This window comes from Xyrauchen texanus, chromosome 1, assembly GCF_025860055.1.
Source record: "Xyrauchen texanus isolate HMW12.3.18 chromosome 1, RBS_HiC_50CHRs, whole genome shotgun sequence".
Lineage (NCBI taxonomy): Eukaryota > Metazoa > Chordata > Actinopteri > Cypriniformes > Catostomidae > Xyrauchen > Xyrauchen texanus.
The window spans coordinates 54,217,232-54,238,567 of record NC_068276.1 but is presented as its reverse complement, the minus strand read 5'-3'; the positions used below and the strand labels follow the sequence as shown (position 1 = coordinate 54,238,567).

General features: G+C 39.5%; 1 protein-coding gene across 1 annotated transcript in view; it reads right to left on the bottom strand.

Annotated features, from left to right (window-relative positions):
* The window catches only part of LOC127649234 (PH domain leucine-rich repeat-containing protein phosphatase 2-like), an 81,725-nt gene that overhangs the window by 10,995 nt on the left and 49,394 nt on the right, over window positions 1-21,336 (bottom strand). The window contains exons 7-11 of the mRNA XM_052134246.1: window positions 16,683-16,829; window positions 11,969-12,199; window positions 3,175-3,377; window positions 2,340-2,400; window positions 1,965-2,060 (exon numbers count right to left, since the gene is read on the bottom strand). Of these exons, the coding sequence (XP_051990206.1) occupies window positions 1,965-2,060; window positions 2,340-2,400; window positions 3,175-3,377; window positions 11,969-12,199; window positions 16,683-16,829 (738 nt within the window). The remainder of the gene's footprint in view (window positions 1-1,964; window positions 2,061-2,339; window positions 2,401-3,174; window positions 3,378-11,968; window positions 12,200-16,682; window positions 16,830-21,336) is intronic.

Genomic DNA, 21,336 nt, shown 5'->3' with positions numbered 1-21,336 from the left:
GCAAGAAATCTTGACAGCAAACAAACAATCAATGCACAGCTGCCACCCCTAAAACGAAGCGTGACATTTTTCCAATGTTAAAATACTTTCTCCTATACCAGTTTAATATGCAGAAAGAACTATAAGTGAGCCATTTGTAGGTTGATTTTCACAGTAACTTTGTGCTGTTTTCACAACTTTGCTCTGTAGGTCTGAACAATCAGTCTAGCCAAGCACAACAATATTGGCTGAGTTTGGGGTAGGACTATCTGTTTGACCAACCAATTACAGGGGGAGTGTTCAGGAAACCTGTTTGAAAAGAGTGAATATTTTTGCAATTCCATTCGGTGACGCTAGTAGTGCAGAACTTACATCAGCTTTAAAGGAATACTTCACCCAAAAAAATGTTATTCTGTCATTATTTATATACTCTCATGACATTGTAGATGTGCATGCAGTTATTTTCTCTATGGAATGCCAAGGGAGAATTTTTGATGAATTTTCATTGAGCTCTTTGTCCTACAACGTCTAGAACAAAAACTAATTATATTCCGTGTTCAATACAAGTGAATCTCAATCAACAGCATTTGGGGCGTATGTTGAAAAATATTTAGACTTGTCTATCCTTTTCTTTAAAAAAAAAAAGCACAAATCTGAGTAACAGTGAAGCACTTACAATGCAAGTGAATGGGTCAGTCTATAAACCTTATTATACTGAATGCATGTTAACATGATTTTAGTGTGACCCAATCGCTTACTAACCTTTTCTGTGAAAAGCTGCCATGACAACAGCAAGTTTAAACCCTAAAACCACCTTAAAAACTATGATTTTAAAAACTTTACAGCTCAAATAATACAAAGAAGAATGAATGCTGTTACTAAATTATATGTAAGCTTCACACTTGTGCCAATAAACCCTCCAAAAACTGGTCCCATTCACTTCCATTGTAAGTGCATCACTGTAACATCGATTTTTACAACAAAAAAGACGGACGAGCCAAATAATTTTTTGTGGTAGCCAATAAATCACAAATGCTGTCGATTGAGCTAAAGTTATATCAAACCTGGAGTTTTCCCTTAAAAGTTTGGTCTGTTCCTCACACACAGCTATCACATGGCTTAAGAAGACTTGGAAAATGGTGCACAAGCCATATGACTACTGATTTTTGTCCTTTCATGAGCTTGAAAGCTGTGGTTACTATGAACTGCTGCTATATGGAAAAGATGTATGTGAATCTGATTTTGTGTTAGGGTTAGGAAACTGTGTTTGGAACAACATGCGGGTGAGTAAATAATGACAGAATTAAAACAATTGAGAACTATTCCTTTAAAATACCAACACGGTATTTTAATGCAAGGCAGAGAGTGCAACACTACCAGTCTCAAATCGGGCACAAACTTCCATTTACATCACATTGCTTTGAGATGGCAGAGAGGCTTCATCAAGCGTGTGCTGATGAACACTTTCCCATTTCCATTCAGAGGCACCATCTGACCAGACACACTTTAACCAACTCTTTTCATATACAATGGGCAATTTCTGTTGAATAAATAAGTACAAAATGCTGACATTAACATCCTGGGGAGAAGTAGAAATTTTATTTTTATCTTGAAAGTGAAGATGAAGTTTATGCCTGAACACACACACACACACACACACACACACACACACACACACACACACACACACACACACACACCTATATAAATGGGGACATAACATGTCATGTACATCAACTGTATCTATGTAAAGTTAATTATAATTACTAGAGACTAACCCTATCTGCTTCATATATGAAATGACTTTACTAATTGAGGACATCCCTGAAAGTCTCATGGTGGGGACTTTCAATTGACTTCTTTTGTTGTTAGACTAAGCTCTTGACAGATTTTAGGATTTATAATCCTTGTGGGGACATTAGGTCCCCACAATATACTGTAGGCAATAGGCAAAACCTGACCCACAAACACAAAAATGCTCGCACCTGGCTGGGAGAGCAGACAGCAGATTACGGGAGACGTCCAACACCTCAATCTTCCTGCTGTCACACACCCAGTCCGGCAGGTATTCCAGGAGATTCCTGCAGGAGCCAGGAGAGATCGGAATAAACTTAATCCCATTTAGAAGAGCGTATTCAATTTGTGAAAGTGTATGCGAGGTTAAGGGCATGATTGGTATACAATGAGTCTCTTGTAAATGAGTTTAATAGCATTTAATCATTGTTTTAACATGTGTATTGAAATTGCCTGTGTCATTTTATGCAGCAATTTCAATTCAGTGAAAATAAAAATTGTCAAGGCAATGTCTAGCTACCACGCTACATGTTATGAAGGATTACATGGATCAATATATCCCTTACCTTGATAGGTCCATATGTGTTAGTTGGCTGGGAACAGGGTAAATGTTCACTGTGGTCAGACCTATAGAAGATAAGACAGTAACAACGCTACAGTCCTGATACATCAACTGTCGCAGTGATGTAGCATTTATTTTAACTGGGATGGTACAAGTCCTCTTCACATTTCAAAATGTTTAAGTTCCTCCCCCCACTTTTTTGGACATTTTCTACATTATATCTTAATAGTTTTGGACACTGTATGAAGAATTTGTAGCTGGACACAGATAACAAACCAGTCGCTTCATCAGTGAACTGAACAAATGCGCAAGGGGTAAATGGTAAACAGTTATCTACCACTGCAAGCACCAAATGCTTTTCGTCAGGGACTACTGAGCCAACAAAGTCAAAGTCATGTTAACAATCATTTGCAGAGCACTGAACAAAACAAGGTTTCTTTTGGAAACTATACATATAACCAAGCAGACAAAAGACACAAAAGTGAGGTACATGAAGCTTTATATATAACTGGGCATATCTGCATTGCAGTAAACTACAAATAGTAAATAGGACTCAGTAAGACAATATTTATACGACAGTGATATAGGATATATATGAGTTATGTGTTACAAAACGTTACGAAACTTAACTAATAGCCATGAGCGAAGCTGATTAAGTTTTATAATGTGCCCCCCTACTTTTCAGATCGATCCTACACCCCTGATCTATAGATGAAGGAACAGGAAACTAGGACAAGTAAATGGTGCACAAGCCCATGACACATAAAGAGCAGTAGTGGTCACAGGAATGTTATTAATAAAAAATACAAGGCTTCAAAATGATATTGTGTCGTACTCACGGTTGTTATTGGAGTGGAGCGTGCGTAGAGTGAAGCCGCTGAGCGTGAGGGCACCAAGCTGGTTTCTCTGACACTGCAGGGTCTCCAGATTGCAGGCAGAGCTCAAGTCCAGAGAGGTCAGTTGGTTGTCTCTCAGGTCCAGTTGGGCGAGATGTTTTAAGGGCTCCAGAGTTTCACTTTTAACACAGCGGAGGCCATTTAACCTACACACAAACAACAGGCCTTATATTCGCCACAGACCATCACAAGATGAAGAAAAGCAAAAGAAAAAAATTTGGTGTTGGACAAACAAACTGACAGACAGATAGATGGAAGAGTGGAATATAATTCTAAGATAGTAGGACATTAAGACGATAGTGTCCACTGTGTCTTTAAGAATAAGTAAGTAATTTTATGTTTGTTTCATTGTTTGCTCTCATTTATTCTATGAGTAGAATTCACACAAGATCAGCAAAAGAAGCTTGTTTGCTCCTAAGACAGCTATACTCACTACAGTCAAGCATGGATGCGTGACGTTTTTGTTTATTAACACTTCAGAAAACAAGACATGGCTGGTCACCATGAGGGGACGACCCATCTCATGTACAGTAGACTAAATATTTGGATGTCTATGTCTGGAGTCTTCATCTAATGGAAGTCAAGATCATTTTAAACATTGCAAAATATTTTACAAGATATTAAGTTTACAACTTTTTTAATAGGAAATGATCATTTAGTGAACATTTAACACTCAAGTCAAGTGGTTTTTATTGTCGTTTCAACCATATACAGTTAGTACAGTACACAGCAAAACGAGACAACGTTCCTCCAGGACCATGGTGCTACATAAAAACAACAAAGGACCAACACAGGACCACATGAGACAACACAACGAAATAAAATACCTATATAAAATACCTATATATACCTATATAAAGTGCACGTGCAAACATGTGCAAAGTACGGGACAGTACAACAAATGTCTGACAATGAACAGGACAATAGACACAGTGCAGCGCCGACCAGTACACAGTAGTGCAAAAAGATAACAGTTTCTAAAAACGTAAACATAACATACTATGAGATAGTGTTCTATGCACATTGCAGTTATTGAGGTAGACCCTCTCATTGTCTTAGGGTCCTTTTTGACCCGGGACAGGAAAAGAACACTTTATGAATACTGAAAAGTGTTTGGTACTGGAACCAAACGTTGTGACTTTGACAAGACCATCAAAACAAACAAAAGAAAAAAGAAAATGCATTTTTGTATATGATTGTTTAATAGAAGAAAAAAAAAAAACGATTTAAAACAACTGTTCCTTCCATTGTCTTAATGGGTCAATTTTGATGCATATGGGAAGATTGAACCAGTTGTAACCTTTCACTTTTACCGTCAGGATGTTATTCAGCTTTAAATAATTTTTTGTACATCTATGAACCAAATTTCATCTAAAATAGCCCCAGGCATTTGATCGGCTAAGTCCAAAAAAGCAGGAACATGTACAGAGCAAAGTGGGGGACAGCGAAGAGGAGGTATCATTTTGACCAGCTTCGCGATTTGGATTGTAATATGATAAATATTGGGTCATCTCAAACCGATGCTGTTATCTCATTGTTTTTCCGCGCTCACAGCCGCTAGATGGTGCCATTAGCTCGTGCAGTGCTGACCGAAGCAGTTAATGCAGACTGTTATAGGCCGATATGACATGAAAGGCAACATCACAATTTCAACATTTTTAATTCACTCCATAATGCTGCAGATATCCTATTATATACCAATGTCTCAGAGGTCAACATTTTCAGAATTTAAAGAGATTTCCCTCAACATGTACTTTTCCTGTGCTGCTTTTACAACTGTCACGCTGATTTTTCCACATTAATGTGAAAATGCCAATGAATAAAAATAAGGGTGCCGACCCCTCTAGAATAATTTCTGGATTGTGCCTTTAAGTTTTTACAGAGAGCGTTCTCCCAAAAACTCATGTTACATCTGTGACCCACGTTAATTTTCTGATCTAAATGGGGGTAAAATTTGTCTAGACTGAACATTTTCAAATGTCTGCACTGTATCTGCAGGGTTTTATGATAATACAGACAAACTGTTCGCTATATGTGCAGATAAATTTCACAATTTCACTGCAAATGTCACATCAGAAACGCAGGAATTGCAGCTAGTGATTTTTAACCTGTCAGCAACTGAGGCAACGGTTCAAACCGGTTTTGTATCCAACCACTTTCTTCCTCTTGATGAACTAAAATAACCCTGTCTTACTTGAATGAAGTCCTGACAGTGAAAATCAGGAGCCTCCGTCTCGCACATTCTCAACAACTTGTGTGTGTGTAACGCAGAAGCAGCTGTGAAGTTTGTGAGGGAAATTGTTCTGAGGGATGGTTGAATGAAACTTTTTTTGGGTGAAAAATGCTTAGAAAATGAACCGGACATGACATTGTCAGTAACATGAACCTTTGATGTAATATTAATGGATGTGCAAAGTGGGCCCATTTTGACAAGGCCATAGGGATTCATTATGGCTGGTCCTAATATTGTAACTAAAAATGTACATTGTTTTTCAACAAGCAGAATAAAGCAGAAATTACTGTAATACAGTTTAGAGTTTTACATTTTTTATTTTTTTTTTGTCCCAATTTTGTAATGCTCAATTCCCAATGTGCTTTTAAGTCCTCCAATACGGGTGGCGGAGGACGAATCCCAGTTGCCTCCGCGTCAGAGACCGTCAACCCGCGCATATTATCACGTGGCTTGTTGAGTGCATTGCCACAGAGAAATAGCAGGTGTGGATGCTTCACGCCATCTACCGCGGCATCGATGCTCAGGGGCGGAGCCAGGAGTTTTTCAAAAGGGTGGCCAGGCAGGGGCAAGCGATCAGTCTGTGATGGCACAGAAATGTTCGGGGAGCATTTTTATATTGGACTGTGGGTGACACCCGGGACAGAGATGTTTGGCGACCTTGGTGTGCGCACATGTTAAGTTTGTACTTTTGTACAGAGATGATTTCACCTCTAAAGAACTAAATTGTGCCAAAAAATGACAAAAACGTATTTTCTAAAACAGCAATTGCGAGTGGGGAGGCCAATGGCCACGTCCACCCCTGGCCACCCCCTAATTCCGCCACTGTCGATGCTCAACTCACCACGCGCCCCACCGAGAAGGAACCACATTATAGCGACCACAAGGAGGTATCCCATGTGACTCTACCCTCCCTAGCCACCGGGCCATATTGGTTGCTTAGGAGACCTGGCTTGAGTCAGTCAGCATGCCCTGGGACTCGAACTAGTGAACTCCAGGGATGACAGTCAGCATCTTTACCACTGAGCTACCCAGGCCCCCCTTTTTTTTTTTTTTTTTTTTTCGCTCGTTTCAGAACTCAAAACTTCCTCCTCACTGCAAAAAGAGCATTTGTTGAAACCATGCTGCCAAAACAACTAGTTCTCTACTTCCTCCACATCTGACGGCTTCCACAACAACAAATCCACGACAACTTTACCTTAGCACTTCCGTAGCCCTGCCCAGTAGTGGCTGTGCAGTGAGATGGCATGGAGAGATCCGTTCAGTCAAGAGCAGAGAGCCAATCATAACAGTGGGCATTTACGGTCAAGTCCCAAAGAAGCATCCATCCATCCATCCATCCATCTTCAACTGCTTATCCGAAGTCGGGTCGCGGGGGGAGCAGCTCCAGCAGGGGGCTCCAAACTTCCCTATACCGAGCCACATTAACTAGCTCTGACTGGTGGACCCCAAGGTGTTCCCAGGCCAGTGTGGAGATGTAATCTCTCCACCTAGTCCTGGGTCTTCCCCGAGGCCTCCTCCCAGCTGGACGTGCCTGACACACCTCCCTAGGGAGGCGCAGGGGGCATCTAAACCACATCAACTGACTCCTTTCGACGCAAAGGAGCAGCGGCTCTACTCCAAGCTCCTCACAGACCCTATCTCTAAGGGAGAAGGCCACCACCCTTCTGACGAAGCCCATTTCGGCCGCTTGTACTCACGACCTAGTTCTTTCGGGTCATGACCATAGGTGAGGGTAGGAACGAAAATTGACCGGTAGATCGAGAGCTTTGCCTTCCGGCTCAGCTCTCTTTTCATGACAACGGTGCGATAGAGCGAGTGCAATACCGCCCCCGCTGCCCCGATTCTCCAGCCAACGCCCCGCTCCATTGTCCCCTCACTCGTGAACAAGACCCCAAGGTACTTAAACTCCTTCACTTGGGGCAATACCTCCTTCCCATCAAAGAAGAAGCAGCACAAAAAATGGTCAATGATGAGGCTGGATCATGTTTAACATACATATTTGTGCCAAAAACATTAGTAATACTATAAGTGAACCTCATGGAACATATTAAAATAATAAAAAAAGGCATGTCATGAACCCTTTAATGGTTTTCAATGCGGGTTAAAAATGACCTGAAACACAAAAGTCGGGTGCAGTTTCTTAATACAATAGGAGGGTTAAAATGGCTAGTTCAGAAAACATCCGATGTGTGTGTGTGTGTGTGCTGAATATTTTGTGTCCAGGCCTAGTTGGAGATCTGAACTTGTAGGTCAGGGTTGGGAGAACCAGCAATGAACTTCACAATTGTTCACCTATGTTCTGGTTCACCTCCATCTGTGTAAACAAAGCATCTTGACCCAATTGTTTCCTTTTATTAGAGGCGACACATTTCACTAATGACTATCGGCGTCAGACGATAGGGGCATTGAACCTTTCTGCTGCTCTAATCCCTCCCGTGAACTCGAATTCCCACTCACATCTGTTGTTTGCACTCATGTGAGATCGGTGAATATTCAAGGAATCTGAGAAGGGACCCTGTGTCAGGAGCACTGGGATAATCCAGCACAAAAACTCAAAGCTTGTTCAGGTGACAGACGCCTCCCTGTTTCCTTCAGTCACTCCTTCCCTCTGACTCTGTCAAACGAGAGTTTCAGACTGCATGCGAGTTCCCACGACAGCTCAAGATCTGCTTTATGAGCCTGTCTGGATTTCTAATCCACAGCAGGTGCAGTGAGTAACCAGAAAATCCACAAGCCTTGGTGAAAACGTAGTCTTTTTGATCTGTTTTGCCGTTGCAGTTATTTACAAGTTGCTTATTAATTAATTACTACCCTGGGTAAAGTATAAACAGTGTGAAATAAGAAAAATATAACCCAAGATTACATATATCAAGGGTTTAGAACCAGCCCGAGTTAACAATTTAAAGTATCAAAAGCCCTAAATTGAGTCTCAGACTATGAGTTGTGATAAAAACCCACAGCCAGTTAGAAGACAATGATTTTATGAGAAGGCTGGTCTTTGATTTGATAGAGAGAAAGAGTGACCTGTGAGAGCAGACTGAGCTGTGATTTACTGATAGCTGATTTTATTACATTACCACTGTGTATTGATGCTGCATTATGCATAAAGTCTGAGCTGAGAGTAATAAAATACAGACAGGTGACAGGCAGGAGAGAAACAGAAAGGAGGAAAGGAAAGAGATAAAGGCAGCTAAAACCAACAGCATGACACACAAAGATAGAAGAGAGAGAGAGAGAGAGAGAGAGAGAGATACGGCGCTTTCCAAAAATAAGATAAATTTTAATGTCAAACCATTTAAAAAAAAAAAGCATTAGAGGCAAAAAAAATAAAATAAATAAAATATATACACTCACCTAAAGGATTATTAGGAACACCATACTAATACTGTTTGCCTTAATTCCTAATCGTGGCATTGATTCAACAAGGTGCTGAAAGCATTCTTTAGAAATGCTGGCCCATATTGATAGGATAGCATCTTGCAGTTGATGGAGATTTGTGGGATGCACATCCAGGGCACAAAGCTCCCGTTCCACCACATCCCAAAGATGCTCTATTGGGTTGAGATCTGGTGACTGTGGGGGCCATTTTAGTACAGTGAACTCATTGTCATGTTCAAGAAACCAATTTGAAATGATTCGAGCTTTGTGACATGGTGCATTATCCTGCTGGAAGTAGCCATCAGAGGATGGGTACATGGTGGCCATAAAGGGATGGACATGGTCAGTAACAATGCTCAGGTAGGCCGTGGCATTTAAACGATGCCCAATTGGCACTAAGGGGCCTAAAGTGTGCCAAGAAAATATCCCCCACACCATTACACCACCACCAGCCTGCACAGTGGTAACAAGGCATGATGGATCCATGTTCTCATTCTGTTTACGACAAATTCTGACTCTACCATCTGAATGTCTCAACAGAAATCAAGACTCATCAGACCAGGCAACATTTTTCCAGTCTTCAACTGTCCAATTTTGGTGAGCTCTTTTTCCTATTTGTAGTGGAGATGAGTGGTACTCGGTGGGGTCTTCTGCTGTTGTAGCCCTTCCGCCTCAAGGTTGTGCGTGTTGTGGCTTCACAAATGCTTTGCTGCATACCTCGGTTGTAACAAGTGGTTATTTCAGTCAAAGTTGCTCTGTCTATCAGCTTGAATCAGTCGGCCCATTCTCCTCTGACCTCTAGCATCAACAAGGCATTTTCGCCCACAGGACTGCCGCATACTGGATGTTTTTCCCTTTTCACACCATTCTTTGTAAACCCTAGAAATGGTTGTGCATGAAAATCCCAGTAACTGAGCAGATTGTGAAATACTCAGACCGGCCCGTCTGGCACCAACAGCCATGCCACGCTCAGAATTGCTTAAATCACCTTTCTTTCCCATTCTGACATTCAGTTGGGAGTTCAGGAGATTGTCTTGACCAGGACCACACCCCTAAATGCATTGAAGCAACTGCCATGTGATTGGTTGATTAGATAATTGCATTAATGAGAAATTGAACAGGTGTTCCTAATAATCCTTTAGGTGAGTGTATATATATATATATATTTCTTTTCTTTCCCTTCTTTTTTTATAGAAATACAGTAGATGTAGCCTATTAGATAAATGCCTTTTAGAACCTTTTGAAAACTTCAAACAAATATTATTAATTTATATTAATGTTAATAAAAATGTTATATATTTTTTTTTTTTACTTTTATTTTAATTAAATTTGTTTATATTATTTTTGTTTTAATTTATGGCAAATAAGTTTATAAAAAAAAAAAAAAGTAATTTGGAACATTTTTCAGCATGGTGTGAAGATGGGTAAATATTTGAATTCCTGTAATTCAACCCTGTAACCAAATTATTTAAAACAAATAATAATAATAAATTATCAAACAAATATGTTTAATTTTATTAAAAAAATTTAAAGTATATTTAGATTTGTATTTAATTTTATTTAATTAAATTTGTTGAAATTATTTTTGTTTTAATTTATGAAAAGATGATTAAAGCCCACAAACCAACATTTGTGCAAAAGAACTACATTCTAAATTATTCAGCCCTTACTGAGCTTAATTTAGGCTAAATTTGTAACCCTGTAACTAGAGGTCGACCGATAGTGGATTTTTACCAATACCAATAACTAAGTTTGGCTGCACCTACCGATAACCGATTAAATCAACCGATATTGTTTAAAATTGATACTGAATGAAAAAATAACACACAAAAATAACATAGTGCTGAACTTTATTACACAAAAAACAGTTCTGACTGAACCATGAAAATGTATTACACTTTTTTAAAAGAAATACATATATAATACATATGAACTAAAATTTTATAGTCAGCTGGTTTTTAAATTAACGTTGTTTACTTAGTCCACAAGAGGGCCCAATAAATACATAAACCATTCTGCACCGTTATATTACTGCATAGAACATTCCTATCCTGGCTGTTAAAAATAGAGTTTTAGTCGGTCCATATTCTCGAATGTTAAGTCAAAAGTCAAATGACGGGGGAAACGTTGCAATAGACATTTCACATGGTGTTACACTCCTACTACTCCAGACTCAAGCTTCATAATAACAGCCAAATACCACATTGTTTTTTATTCAGTATAATTGTATGTAGAGTGGCAAAATTCACAGATAGCAGTGGTATTCGGCTGAACTCGTGGTGAAGCGGCTCAGTATACATATCTGTATACATACCTTTTCGTTGTTGAGGTTTAAAATGCACATCTGAAGTGTTCCACTCCATGCAGTGAAGTCTCACGTGTCAAAACAAACACCACAAGGCATCAGTGAAGTGATAGTTTTATTTCACCTCTAGAGGACGCTATCATTCTGTATAATGACAGCGGACCCTTCCTAGCTGCTCCAGCATCGGACGCAATGGGGAAAACTATCGGTGTGGATTTTTGGAGATAACCGATAGTTCCAGAAATCTGTTGTCTGTGCCGATTAATCTGCAAAACCAATATATCGGTTGACCTCAACCTGTAACCCCCTTTTTACACATTTTGTTTTTTAATTTTGATATTTATTTATTACTTGAAACTAATTACTTGAACTAATAAATTTGAATTATTCCTTGACCTCCACACACAAATGCTCTTGACGTGCACATCCACTGATGCTGTTTCCAACTTCTTCTCCTGTTGTTCACCAGCGATTAACGACACCTTCCATCTTTGTGATAGCAACGGCCCAGATGTGAGTGTTGCCACTTTGTGGACTCACTAATAAGTGCAAGTAATTACATGCAAAGACTATATGTAGAGTACAAGAGGTTAGAAAAATCGGCCGCACATGTACAGTGTCAAGCACTCTGCTGATGACGGAATTTACATCACTCGCCACGTACATAAAAACCGAAGCACACTTTGGGCTTAGGTTTGACCTCCTAAGGTTGACGATCTTTATTTTCTGCATCTTTCACTGATCAATTGTTTTTCAGGAGTTCAGGCCCTATTTTGTACCCTAATATCGAAAGAAACAGAGAGATGTTTTTAATGGCTTACCGTAAATCAATACTCTTAATGTGAGTCATTTGAAGCAGGCTGCACAGATCCAGGGTCTCCACTCTGTTCCCAGCCATCGTTAACTTGTCCACAGCACAGAGCTTCTCCACCACACAGGGTATGTGAGGGAAATCATTGAAAGAAAGTCCCAAGCTGCATAGCTGCACGAGGCTGCCCAGCTCCTCCGGTAGAGAATCCAACCGATTTCCATCCAGAAACAGAGTCTGTAAACTGAAGACAGAACAGTTGTTGATTCAGAGAATACTGTATGAATTCACACAGTACTATTTAATACAGTATATGATAGAAATAATGATTAATGAGAAGTTATCAATTCTGGTCCATATGATAAAATGTATTGATATAACACTGATAATAAATGTATTGAAAAAATTCACACTGAATCAGGGTTCCCACAACTCTGGTCCAATGAATTTCCATGATTTTTTCAGTTCTTCTTTTACCGTACACTGACTACTGTATAAAGGATTTATACAAAACAAATGTTTAAAAATAACTTGAAAGAGACTGGACTTTCAAAGAGCACTTTCTTGCCGATAAAATATTTAAAAGCGGAGCATAACTGGAAAATGTACAGTAAATTTATAATACATTTCCATTACTTTTTCATGACGTTTTAAGATTTTATTATTTTCATGATTTTTCCAGACCTGGAAATCACATTTTTCATATTCACTGATATTTTAAAGTTTTCAATGAACATGGGAACCCAAACCCAGCTTTTTATGCTTCAAATGAAATTAAGCATCAACACATTCTAATGTACAGTAATAAAAACAGATACATTTATTTTTTTAAACCTGACAGAAGATGCCATTAAGTGAACCGTTAAGTGAACATTAAAAAAACAAATAGCTCCAACTCTGAAATCCGATTGGATGAGCCACAATAGCAGTTGCAAAAAACTGTAGCTGATCCTGTATACACACACACGTGGCCACAATACAGTTGAATTCTAAAGGAAAGTTGATACATTTATACTAACAATTATGCTCTCAATATTACTTGGCGGAAGAACTGTTTATTGTTGTTATTAACCAAATGATTGGTGTCTATTGTCATGTTTCTGTTGCTGCTTCGAATTGTGCCTAAGAACACCCTTTAACCATGGTAAAATCACTGTAATGCAAAGCTTCTTGTGTTTTTTGGTATTTATAAATAAAGGGAAACAAAGACGTTTGCCTAGCGTGCGTTTACATACAAAAACAAATGGATGGTTGCAGAAGCGTTTGGTGTGAACAGCCCCTTACAGTAGGTGGACATCTTTGGTTGTTGTGTCTTGCTCTCTTATAATTGTTTCTCAGATAAAGCAATGAGGTGTTTAAATGCTTTTTCAGGAAACATTTTCAACTTAGAAAGTGTCTCGAGATCCTTGCGTTTGGTTCGAGTCTGTTGTGTTCTGTCTGTTTGATCATGTTATAAGATTGCAATATAACCCTATTCTGCAAATTCTAAGACCCTGTTTACACATGGTATTAAGATGCATTTGAGGATATCCAACCACAAGTGGTCAGCGTTAAATACAGGTAGAAATGGGTTTAATACGTTTTGAGAATCGATCCCAAAAACAATAGGTTACTCACGTAACCCCGGTTCTCTGAAACATCGAGTGGAGAGATCCACCTATGGGAAGGGCATCCGTACCTGACCTCTCCAGAAGCATCCAATTGCACCAAGTCTGGCTAGACAGACAGAAGCGTGTGACCTATGCTCGGTAAAGACCCACCCCCTTACCTAAGAACATATAATGACCTGCTGCTCCTCAGTAAGTATATCCAAGCGGGGGGCAAGCTTGGTGGATCTCTCCACTCAATGTTTCAGAGAACCGGGGTTACGTGAGTAAGCTATTGTTCTCTTTCATCATCTCGTATTCGAGATCCACCTATGGGAGACATTGACAGCTCCCCTTTTGCACAATACACTCACAGTGAGGTCCTGCAAGCAAGTTAAGGGAACGGTCGCCCCAAAGAGGCGCCTACACGTCTCATAATCACACACGTGGCAACCCTGAAGCACACAAGTGATAACGGTGTACAGGTAGAGCATAAATAACACGTTAGTGACACAAACATAAAAATCAGCCCAGCAGCATACAGTAAAGACAACACCCAGGCAGGAATGTTAATGCATGCTTGGTGACATAAATGTGCACGGCCAACCGGCCCATAACCCCCTCTCCCTCTCTCTCCCTCTCTCGCTCGCTCTCGCTCGCTCTCTCTCTCTATATATATATATAAAGAAAAGGAGCTAACAGAGGAGGGGCTATGAAGAACCCACCCCCAAGATAGAATGAGCTACCGGGGTCCTGGTAACATCCAGCCGGTAGTAACGTACAAAAGTATGGGGAGAAGCCCAGCTGGCAGCAGAACAGATGTCCTGCAATGAAACTCCGCTGAACAGAGCCCAAGAGGTGGCCAAGCCCCTCGTGGAGTGGGCTCTGATGCCTTCTGGAGGCAGCACTCCCCTAGATTCATAAGCCAAAATGATAGCTTCCACAAGCCAATGCGAGAGGCGTTGCTCAGAAATGGGATTCCCCGAGTGAGGGGGGGCCCAAGAGATAAAGAGCTGATTACTCTTAACACTGGTCCTATCCAAGTAAGCCCGCAGGGCACAGACCGGACACAGACCATTCAGCCTCTGATCCTGCGCAGATGAAAAAGGAGGAGGGTGAAAAGCAGAAAGCTCCATTACCTCACACGAGAATGCTGGGAAGCATTTTGGCATAAAGGCTGGGTTAGGCTTAAGGAAAACCTTATCTCCACTAAGAGAGAATTTAGTGCACGAGGAATGAACAGAGAGTGCATGCAGGTCACTGACACGTTTAGCTGATACTAAGGCCAGGAGCAACGCTGTCTTGAAAGACAGTAATTTTAGGGAAATGCTTCCCAGGGGCTCAAAAGGTGGCTGACATAAAGTCTCAAGCACCATAGAGAGGTCCCACTCAGGAACAGTTCTCCTGTGAGAGAATGGCGGGCACCCTTCATAAATCTACGAATGAGGGGGTGCTGCCCTGCCATTGAGCCGTCAAACCCAAAATGACAAGCGGAAATAGCCGCAAGGTAGACCTTAATAGTGGAAAAAGACCTGCTTTTATCCATAATGTCTTGTAAAAAACACAAAATATCAGAGACCGAACACTGATATGACATGGAACCACGCACATCACACCACCCTTCAAACACTTGCCACTTCCAGTCATATAGGGACCTTGTGGAGGAGGCCCTAGCGTTCTGTATAGTGGCAACCACCCGTGGGGGGAGCCCCATCGAGCTTAAATTTGTCCTCTCACAGGCCAAGCCCAAAGAGCCACCCTGTCCGTGTGTGGGTGATATATCTCCCCGTTCGCCTGAGACAACAGGTCTGTGCGTAGAGGGAGGGGCCACGGTTGGGCAGCTGCATAACATGTGTAAACGAGGTCTAAAATATCCTGATAAGACTCCATTGCAGGCCATCCATGCACACTCAGTGCCCTCCTGATATGAGCTGAGCAGTAAAACTAGGTTGATTTCTATGCTTGATTTATCTGGTAGCATAACATGCACGCCTGCACTTCATGCATTTTAGCGGATCATTTAGGAGACAAAAAGAACTTCGCTTGAAAGGCTCTTTTGTACCACACTTGAATGTAGCCAACTGTAATTGCAGTAGCAGTGCTATAAAGTACTGAATATTTTAAATATAACCATGCAAATCAATGGGTTATTTGGAATATAACACATAATCACACTCATTAAAATTTCGTTCTCATTGATTTTGTACAAATGACCTGGCAAGGTCCTTAAAAAGAGTATTTCACCCAAAAATGAAAATTCTCTCATCTATTCTTCGCCCTCGTGCCATTCCATATGTGTATGACTTTCTTCTGCTGAACACAAAATGAAGATTTTTAGAAAAAAAATCTCATCTCTGAAGGTCCATTCAGTGCAAGTGAATGGTGGACAGAACTTTGAAGGTCCAAAATGAAACTAAAGGCAGCATAAAATGAATACAACAAATTTTGTCATACAAATCCAGTTGTTAAATCCATGTCTTCAGAAGTGATATGATAGGTGTTTCTTACCCCACACCTATCATATAACTTCTAAAGACATGGATTTAACCATTGGAGTTGTATGGATTACTTTTATGCTGCCTTTATGTGCTTTTTGGAGCTTCAAAGTTCTGACCACCATTCACTTGAATTTAATGAACAGAGCAGAGATATTCTTCTAAAATCCTTTGTGTTCTGCAGAAGAAAAAGTCATACACATCTGGGATGGCATGAGGGTTTTGGCTTTGAAGCCATCTATGTTAATGTACTCCTAAATGTTGGCAAAAAAACTTTTAGCACATATACACATTTAACAGGTACAGCCTTTTCCTTCCAGGATAATGGAACAAAAATACAGATTTTTGTCCAATCAAATGCTCTCTAAAATGAGAAAGTCCCTCCCCTTAATTCTGCCTGCAAACCGATAAGCAAATAATGTTTCATGGCTGTCACATAAATTAAATCCTATTGGCTATTTAAAAAAAATTAAAAATGGACAGGAACTTTGATATGTTCTGACCCGATCTTCCAGTTTCAATAGTAAAAATGTCTACATAGGGAAAAACTACTCTTGTCATGCAATTTCATTGGTTTTTAAAGGTGTAGAAGGTCATGTTTTTCACACTAAGGTTGTTTGGTGGCAGTCATGTATTGTGTGCTGACCTCTGAAGGTTGCCAATGTGGGAAGGGACGGCACTGAGACCGTTGCAGGAGAGATAGAGCTCCGTCAACGTCTGGATCTCACACACTGATTCCGGGAACACGCCCAGCCCATTGTGAGAAAGATTTAAGCTCCTCAGCTGTGCAAATCTGTGGAAACATTCAGTGCTGTAAATGGACAAGCTTATTTCTTGATGATATGATTCTATCATGAGAAATGAGAAACACTTATGCATAATGGATTCAAAACAAATGCACTTAAGAGTCTTTAGAAGAAGAAGAAGAAGCCTGCCTTATGTAATGACATTTAAATTGATGTATTTAGCAGACGCTTTTTAGCCAAAGTGACAGGGCATTCAGCATGTGTGTTATCTGGGAATTGAACCCATGACCATGGCGTTTCGATTGCCATGCTCAACCAGTTGAGATGCTTATACTGTAAAATCTTCCTGTTATTATGTTGGCTTGACAAAGCCAACATAATGTTATTCCACAGACATGGTTTGAGGGTTTTCCAAAATCCATAAACCAAGACCAAAATGATCAGTTCTAACTCCTCCTAGTGCTTTAAAGCTATATCCATGAATTTTGGCACAGACCTTCAGACTGTTCGGACTCCAGTTGCTATGTCTTACGGTTTTCCCATAACGAACAATCAAAAATCCCACAAATCCCATAGACTTATATTGACAAAATATTCTAACAACACTCAAACAACTTGCTAGAACACCATTGCAATGCCTAGCAACCATGCAGAACACCCTATCAACCAACCAAAACATGCTAGCAATCAGCCAGAACAGCCTGGCAACACCTAGCAACCAGCCAGAACACATTAGCAATCACTTAGTAATGCATATTCTGTGTGTGTGTCTGATTGCATAAGACCTATAAAATGGAAACTTTTAAAACTATTTCAAACAAGACTTTTTTCATGCCAACATAAAAGCTAACATGTTAATATTGCTTTTGTATCTCAACAAAATGTCTCCATAAAACAGTTTTACCACAAATGCTTAAATAAATATGACTGGTGGGCAGACATTGGCTGTGAACAAAAACACTCACTTGTTAATGAGTTCTATTTATAGTGAATGTTACAGAATAAAGGGAATAGCGAGCGATTTCAAACTGTTCTGAAGGGAAACAAGCAGTTGATTACAGTCACCTGTGATTGGTCAATGACTTGCGGCAGCCACGGAAATATAAAACATAATAATCTTACGTGCTGTGGGCCACAAACTGTCCTGCATGACAATGCAATTGAATTCTTGTGAACGAGACTGACAAGTGGGGGCGTCTGTGTTTTGCCACCTAGCGCCTCTTTCCCTATCCCAAAATGAAGAGGGAACTCACGGTTACCACATCCCATGTATAACCGCATTTACACGCTTCTAATAGATCCTTTTATTCTATGACTGTGCTCGATTAAAGATTGATCTTATCTGCCTGTACATGACATTTCATCTGTAATTATGAATACAATAAATGTTATCTTTACATTGTACGCATGTCTATTACACTTACTTTATGGTTTATCGTCTGTTTGTGTTTTGCGTTAAGTCTTTATGATGCATCAGACATTCTAATTCCATTTATAACATATTTATATCTATAATGCATATAATGTAATACATATATATATGCTGCCACAAATATAAGCCAATCCTCTTTGACCTAAACGCATCCGTGACTCTAGTGCACAAGTTTGGTGCATTTTTGTGCTGCCTAAATTAGGAATGTTCAGTATAAAATTTGAATCTTTTTATTTCTGAAAATAATATGAATTATTCCAAAATAAGCTAATGGAATCGTGAACAAATTTGAGATTTCACGATGCATCGGAATCGTTCGGTAAAAAATCATAATCAAATCTAATCATTGTCAGAGCAAATCGCTACAACCTTAGTTACCTGGTAACATTTTTTTAAAGGGAGTGTCTTGGACACTAACTAAAAGAATGTTGTGGGTTCAGCATCTTGGCAGGCCACTAAAATATCAGTATAGCACAAAACCTGAATATCAATGGCTACAGTGGCTATATCTGGATGTGCGTTTTCATGCCAGTGTGCTGGAAGCCTGTTAAGTGGGCCTGCCAATGAATGATGTGGAAGGCAGATAAGTTAATGACACAGCCGTGGCAGTGTCTGACTGACTCAGAACATATGCTGAGCTCTCATGCATACATCACCCTCTAACACTACAGTACCATCATCCTACGCATCCTGTACCACCTACCACACACAGTTACTAAATATATGCCACAGCAGAGATGAGCAGGGAGAGCGATAGCTAGAGAGAGAGAGAGAGAGAGAGAGAAAATGGGAGGCGTAGAGGGAAAAAGAGCAGAAAGGAGAGATGAAAAGTAGCAAGCATGTGAAAAGGCTCTCTTCAAGTAATAACATGGCAGAGAAGGTCCTTTCATTACACCACAACAAACCAATTCTATCTGTCTCTCTTTGTCTAAGTGCAAACTTTCTCTCGCACAAAAACTGTCATGAACAGGTTCAGGCCATATTTCAGCCCAAAATCAAATTGGAAAAAAAAATAAAGAAGAAAATGCATAAAGAAGATAAAGCCTATTTTGAAGACCAATAAGTGACATTATTTTCAAGACAAATATACAAGTTTCATTGTTTAGCACAATTAAACACATGCCCCCTCCAGTTGACTATAGTGTATTGTAATGCATATACATCTTAATGGAATGGGCAGGTAAAATCATCACTGATCCCACATGCTACCTGTCCCGAAAATCTCATTCTCATAACCGTAAATTAAATCAAACTGCTATATTATTTAAATTGTAACGTACATTTGTAAAGTAAAATTGTAAGTATACATCATGGTAGTATTTGTTGTACTGAACATTTTTGACACTGATTTTATTGTAAAAAAATTATAATTGCGTCCCGAAAGGATGATTTTCTTTCCTCTAGTACACTGATACAGGAGAATGAGATTTTGCTTAAAGGGATTTTTCACCCAAAAATTTGAATTCTGTCATAATATACTCACCCTAATGTCGTCGTAAACCTATACGACTTACTTTCTAATGTGGAAAAATCTTGAATACCACAAAGAAATAAATTAAATTCCTCCATTCTTTTCTTTAAAAAATATAAAATTGTAAAAAGTACAAATCTGGATTACGGTGAGGCACTTACAATAGAAGTGAATGGGGACAATTCATAAAAGCAAAATTCTCACTGTTTGTTTTAAAGCCACAAGACGTGAATAATATGCATGTTAACATGATTTCATAGTGATCAATGTCGTCATCGTTGCATGACGACATTACGCCGTAAACCCTAAAACCCTAAAATGACTGTAAAAGCTAAATAATAATACACAAGTGTTAACAAAAGAATGAATGTAAGTGTTTTTTTTACTTTACATTTCTGCCTTTAAACCCTAAAAACCTGGCCAACACCTGCTGTTGATTGAGTTGAACTTTTCTTGAACCTGGAATATTTCTTTGAGGAAAATCCTGAACTTAGAAGCAGTAGATAGTGACTCACTTAACTAGCTTACCAAGCTTAACTAGTACACAAATGTTTCATAAAAGTAGCCCACATGGCTCCTGCTTCATATTCCCAGTCGTCTAAATGCATACGATTCATTTATCATTGAAAATCTTGTTGTTTGTTGCACTTTTTTGAGTGCATGAGAAGCTCGTTCACAGTGGCACATAAGAAATAATATCATACGTGTTGGAACAGCATGAGGGTTAGTGACTTGACAGAATTTACATTTTCAGGTGAACTATCCCTTTAATTGTCATGAGAACGCAATTCAAATGTCACAATGCAAAACATTTTAATTGTCCTTAAAATATAGGCATCCTTTATTATACAAAATATAATTAATTTATTTTTTTCCATCTGACATATGAAGCAGACAGTACAGTTGTGAGAGTCTCCAATCTATCCTCATCTAGTCTCTTTATTTCGCATACACAAAACCGTTTTCTGTGTGTCGCTGTCTAATAAAAAACATACTGATTTAAAACCACACTAATCATAGTTGATTATTAACATTTAATAGCATCATCCATTCTACAAGTTCCCATTTAGTGATGGCTCTCGTTGGTAGTGTTTGCACAGAAGGGCTGTCATTGACACAAGTGCCATGAACAGAACAAATAGCTGTTGGATTTCGAGTCTGTTTGCATGGCAGCACAGCAAGAGATCACATCCTAACGAAACAACAGCCTAAATTCATGTACTAGTTTGAGAAAATGGGCCCTATTTTAAGAATGCTACATCTTATGAGGCAAACATTCATGCAATGTCAGTGGGCATGGCCTTGAAGTTTTGGTATTTAATGCAAGCATGCGCTAAGTATTAGGCATTAGTGGGTTGACGAAATAGTGTGTGCATAGCTTGAGTGGGCTGGGTCAAGCACAATTTAATTCTGAGGTTCTTCTCCGGTTATTGCAGCATCTGGGTCCTATTATACAGTCTATACCCTGCCAAGCAATGTTGATATAAATGAAGACACCCCATTCATAAAAATTCGGTAGCGTAAATGGGCTGTATACAGTGCATTAGAAGAATAAAAAAGGGCCATTTATCTCTTGTATTATTTGTGTGTGTGTCTGTGTGTGTGTGTGTGTGTGTGTGTGTGTCCATTAACTGTGTCCTTGTTAAATGTC